At 38.2% G+C, this 5,678-nt stretch overlaps 1 protein-coding gene across 1 annotated transcript; it reads left to right on the forward strand.

The window, feature by feature from the left end:
* The first annotated feature begins 2,464 nt into the window (after window positions 1-2,464).
* Window positions 2,465-3,373, forward strand: LOC112137947 (olfactory receptor 6N2-like). Its single transcript, XM_024260466.1, has one exon. It carries the CDS (start codon window positions 2,465-2,467, stop codon window positions 3,371-3,373), a length of 909 nt encoding a protein of 302 aa, XP_024116234.1.
* The last annotated feature ends 2,305 nt before the right edge of the window (window positions 3,374-5,678 follow it).

Genomic DNA, 5,678 nt, shown 5'->3' on the forward strand with positions numbered 1-5,678 from the left:
TTTACCCATCGCCGACGCATCACAAATGGTTTGTGACTGGGCCATAAGAAGATTGATGATGCTTCAAAAAGAAAAGAAACGTTCACAGCCTGTGAATATATAACACTGTTCCCATTATTTCAATAAATCTCAGGATTTCTATACATCTCGTGTTGTCTGCATTTCTTGACAGAATTTCACCATAAAATGAGCCCAAAAGTCATCACCATTCTGTCTGTGATGGAAGAAACGCCAGTCTCCAATGAACCAAGGGCTGGCAGCCAAATATTTTGGAATAAATGTCCAGGCAACTAAAGGCAGATACACAAAATGCACATTAATCTTTGCAAAAGTACGGATGTTGTTTGTGTGTTTGTGTGTGTATATCTATATATATAAAACCTCTCTGAGAAGGATTAGAGAGGTTACTTTTTTTTTCCTGGCTTAAGAATCTCATGGCACTCCATGAGCGCCCGGCAGCATAAATGAACCAGATGCTAAGAGATGGGACTCATCCTGAATGGCTAATGGAAGGGTGAACAATCCTGATCACAGGATTGTTCACCCTTCACACAGGCATGTGTCAGGGCCCGGTGCTGTCCAGTTCTTCATACCCGAGGTTCTTTCTTGGATGTCTGCCACTGTGATGGTTATTGGGTTCTGTTCAGGGAGGTTGCTATGCTCTTTCCTCAGAGAGACCAGCCATTGAGCATTGCTGTTATGTGCCGTCTCTTTCTCTCATAAACTTTTCCGGTACCAGTCAGGTAGAATTTGTGAACAGCCTGTTTATCTGTCTGGCTTCATTGTCTCTAGTGTACCTCTGTAGGGGGCTGTTCAAGGCCAGGAGGCTTTGTTTGGCAGTTTCCAGTGCTTCAGGTATGAACATCTGGCTGTATCTGTTGGTGCTTCTTTCTTAATTGCACCTCTTTGGTTCTCTGTCAGCTGACTCACTTTTCTCCGTGCTTCCTTGATCTCTAGCCTCCATGTGTTGCTTCCATGGTGGGAATTGTTTTCTCTCATGGTTGCTCTTATAGCCTAGCATTTCAAGGATCGCTGATACCAATTAACCAATAAACTAGTTCATCGTTCTTAGTGATTGTTTTGTTTGGAATTGTTCTCAAAGCTTCATTCACAATTTCCAGGAGACTTTGAAGGTGAATCTTCACTTAACTGTTAAGATGATCTTGTCTTTTAGGTCAGTTGCTGATAGATACACTTTTAGTGTACCATGCACATTGTCTGAGCTGAAGAGTGCAAGTTTCCTTCCAGTAACTACAGTTTTCTATTTTCCTGTGTGTTTGTAGCTCATACATGGTAAATGGCGTATACTTGTATAGTGCTTTCTACCCTCTTTAGAGGGCGCAAAATGCTTCACAGTCACAGACCCATTTACACACACATATATATTCACACACTGGTGGTGGCTCCACTGCCGAACACTGGCACCAACCTCTCACCAGAGGGAATTCGGGTTTCAGTGTCTTGCCCAAGGACACTTCGACACATGGGCGGGCAAGGCGGGAGTCGAACCCGCTCACTTCTGATCAGGACTCGAGCGCCCTACCACTGCACCATCTCGGGTCTATCTCTGGTTCCTTGGATATCTTCTTGTATCCCTTTCCTGTATCTACAGTTCAGTCTCCATGAATCAGAATCCAGAAATGTCACTTTTGTGTGCATGTTTTCAGAACAAAGTCATTGGGGTATGCAAACTTTTGAACAAGGTTACTAGGGAATTTTCTGTTGCCATAATGATTTTAAAATAATAAACAGATTTTTCCCCAAAAAAGGGCTACACCCAATCACTATGAGTGGGGAAAAAATTGTGTTATATAGTTTGAAAAATTACTAAGAAATCACAATTTCTTCCAGGGTATGTACTCCTGTGAGGAAAACTGCAAATGTGTTCTTTACCACAACAAACCAAGTGAATTGGTCAACTGATTGAATTAGTTTTTTGTGGTAAAGAAAGAGACAGACATCAGGCCAAAGCTCTTACTTTACTGGTTGATCTACTTTTGTACTGTTAACTATGTTCATAGGCTTTCGGCCTTGACTGAAAGGACAAGTTCCTGGATTTCAGCAGCTTAACTGAGCTTCCTCAGTCGGATGGCTGGATGTTATTTTTTTTTTTTTTTTTACAGAGAAAGATTCCTAACCATGTTTTATTACAGTTCTTTAGCAGCTACCAGCAGTGGCCAAGCAACAATAAAGATATTTGACCACAAAATAAACCAATTCATTTACCTATTGGTTCAATGAAGTCATTTTCATGGTAACACTTATTTACTAAGTTAATGAGATCCTTAGAGGGTAAGATAGGCCCTAATATAAAGCGGCTCTCTTCATGAACAGTTTGAGGAGCAACACAGAGGACATCTCTCTGTGAAACTTAAAGGTCATTTTCGTGTCTGTCCATGTGATATCCAGTCTGATAAAGTTATTACTGATAGTTATCTTTTGTATAATCATTTCAAGCACTGATATGAATGTAACATACATAAGTCTGGATGGTTTTGTGGAGATAGAAAAGTACAGGTATTTCTATTTCTTTATGATGTTAACTGTTTACATTTTGATTGTCTGCAGCAATTGTACGATAGTTTCTCTGATTGTGATTCACAAGAACCTTCATGAGCCTATGTACATTTTTATTGCAGCACTGTTGATCAACTCTGTTCTTTTCAGCACAAACATCTACCCCAAACTCTTAACTGACCTGTTGGCTGAAAAACAGATGATCGCTTATGAAGCCTGTCTCCTTCAGATTTTTGTGTTCTACTCATTAAGCGGTTCAGAATTCTTACTGCTGGCTGTCATGTCTTATGACAGATATGTGTCCATATGTAAACCTCTGCAATATACAATCCTCATGAAGAAAACAACTGTTGTTATTTTACTGGGATTGGCCTGGATTGTACCTTTTTGTCATATTGTTATTATTATTGTTGGAGATGCAAAGTTAGAACTTTGCAGCTTTTCATTGAAAGGTATTTTCTGCAACAATTCTTTAAATTATCTTTTCTGTGCAGTTTCTAAAGCCCTGTTAACCTTTGGTTTAGTTACTCTGTTCAACATTGCTTTTGTTCCTGTACTATTCATAATTTTCACATATGCTAAGATCCTCATAGTGGCTTCTAAAGGTAGTGGCAAAGTTAAGAGAAAAGCTGCTCAGACCTGTTTACCTCACCTGCTGGTTTTAATCAACTATTCTTGTTTAACTCTTTATGATGTAATCATAGTTCGACTGGAGTCAAATTTTTCAAAGACTGCTCGTTTTATAGCAACACTACAAATACTGATGTATAATCCTCTTTGCAATCCAGTCATTTATGGACTAAAAATGACAGAAATTTATAAACACTTGAAGAAGTTGTTCTGCCATTCCAGATAGTACTGGTCTCCGTAATATGTCCATGAAGATTCTCTTTTATCCAGGTGGTGTAGTCTTGAGGTTCAGTGATAGTAACTGGTCTTAAAAATGCCTTCCTTTGAAATGTTTCGCTGCTCATCTAAACAATGGCCATGTTTCTTATTTCTGAATATTTCCATTCAATATAAAATAGATGTCAGATGTTTTTAAGTTTATCATTTGATGTGACAGATTTTAAGGAAATGATAAAGTGGGATTCAAATTTGAATTGTCTTAAAGTTCAATAAATGAGCCAAGCAGCTAATGGCCTGCTAAGAAACTGCTTGTTTACTGTGAAAAATGGCTTAAAAAATTATTCAAGCAATGGTCTTCTCTGAGACTTGTCCTATTAATGGACATTACCTAATGAGCTGAATGTAAAGTGAAATCAGACTGGTGCAGCTGAGACACAGAGGGAGAGGAAAACATCTGATTGATGGTTGTAAATTCGGTCTTTCAAAGTGTCCGTGGGCAAAACACACCCTCACAATACTCCTGCTCATTTTGCATGACGTCTACCATCAGTGAGTGAATGTGTGTGAGAGAGTCAACTTTTGGGCATGTTATTGTTGAGCACTTTGGGCCTTAATAGAGGTAAAAGTGTTATAAAGATCCAATCTTTTTCTGATCTGATGTCAAATACAAAATATAATTTAACTCACCATGGTACGGAACTCTGAACTCACTTTGGTACCAGTACCAGTCAGTGCGACTGGGTAGAACTCGAGACCTGAAGATGGAAAGTGTGTCTTGTCATTACCTGCATCTGCCAACATCCATCCATCCATTTTCTTGACCGCTTCTTCCCTTTCGGGGTCGCGGGGGTGCCGGAGCCTATCCCGGCTACTGAAGGGCGAAGGCGGGGTACACCCTGGACAGGTCGCCAGTCTGTCGCAGGGCCCAGCTGCCAACACTAACAGATAAGCCTGTGTTGATGCTGTAAATAAATTATATTGTGATGGTGTATTTTATCTATTTAAGGTGTTAGAGGAAAACAAGCCTTTGGTTAATTCATTTTTTAAACCATATTTTATCATGTGATTTTTTTTATTTATTTATTTATTTTTTAAACTGCACTGTCCCCTTAAAACTAAACTACTATGGTTATAAATATAATTATGGTCTACTCCATCCTCTTCTGAGTCTTTTCAACATTTTTTGTCTCATAAAACCCTCAAAATGCTTTCAGCTATTTCAATCATTTTGATATAAACATATGTTAGAGTCACTTTTAAACATTGATGCACCGGAACTTAATCTCCTTTTAATGGTGTTTATTATGGTTACTGTCAGCCATAACCAACCGTACAGCTTTGTAGAAACTTCTGTATCAGACAGACAAAAAATGCTTCCCCAAAACATCTCTTGCTCCCGCACAGCAATCCCCATTGTCCCCACTCAGCCAATAGCTGCACCCAATTAGTCCAACCCCCCAAAGACTGGTTGAGTGACAGAAACGAGGGCTAACCAGCGTCTCTGCCTGGTGAGCACACTGAACTCCAGAACTCAGAATACCACGCAAACAGCCACCCAGCCCAACTCGGTCCAGCACTAGATATACATACAGTATATGTGTATATAGATAGATAGATAGATGAGGGCTGGGAATTAAAAAAATAATTTATTGAAAATTTGGGAAAAAAAATGCAAATAATCATAATATGAAATCTCATGCAAAATTGTACATTTAGAATGTTTTTGAACCATTTGGAACCTATGGGGCCTAAAACTGTTTTTGTCTACTTTTGAATTTACTTATGTATTTTTAATTTGAAAGAATACCTGCTTGCTTATTTAGTATAATTTTAATCAACAAACTGCACCTATGTGACATTACTTTTATTTAGTCATTTTTCCATGTTTTATTCACACACTAGACATTAAATCATGGAAAAACAGAAAATTCCATCTAGAAAAATGGGATTAATTTTGATGTGGAAACCCCAAAAATGTTTAATAAACTGTTTTTACAACATAAAATGAAAGCTGTTGTTAAAATACAAGAATAAAATTTGTCAACAAACTAATTAACATGTTTTTGAATAAAAATACAAAAAACTCCAGGCTAAAGGCACAGATTCCTCTGGGCCACATATATATTTGTGTATTGGCAAGAGTCCGGCGATACGACACGTATCCCGATACATGCCTCACAACACGATATGTATCACGATATTTCCCAAGACTGTACCAAAAAAATTTTCACTGTATTTTTTGTGTATGACTTGAAGTGAATCTACCTGAATTTTAATGTCTGTCAGTGTAAAAAATGGTAAAACTCATTTTA

The sequence above is a fragment of the Oryzias melastigma genome, linkage group LG21, assembly GCF_002922805.2.
Source record: "Oryzias melastigma strain HK-1 linkage group LG21, ASM292280v2, whole genome shotgun sequence".
Lineage (NCBI taxonomy): Eukaryota > Metazoa > Chordata > Actinopteri > Beloniformes > Adrianichthyidae > Oryzias > Oryzias melastigma.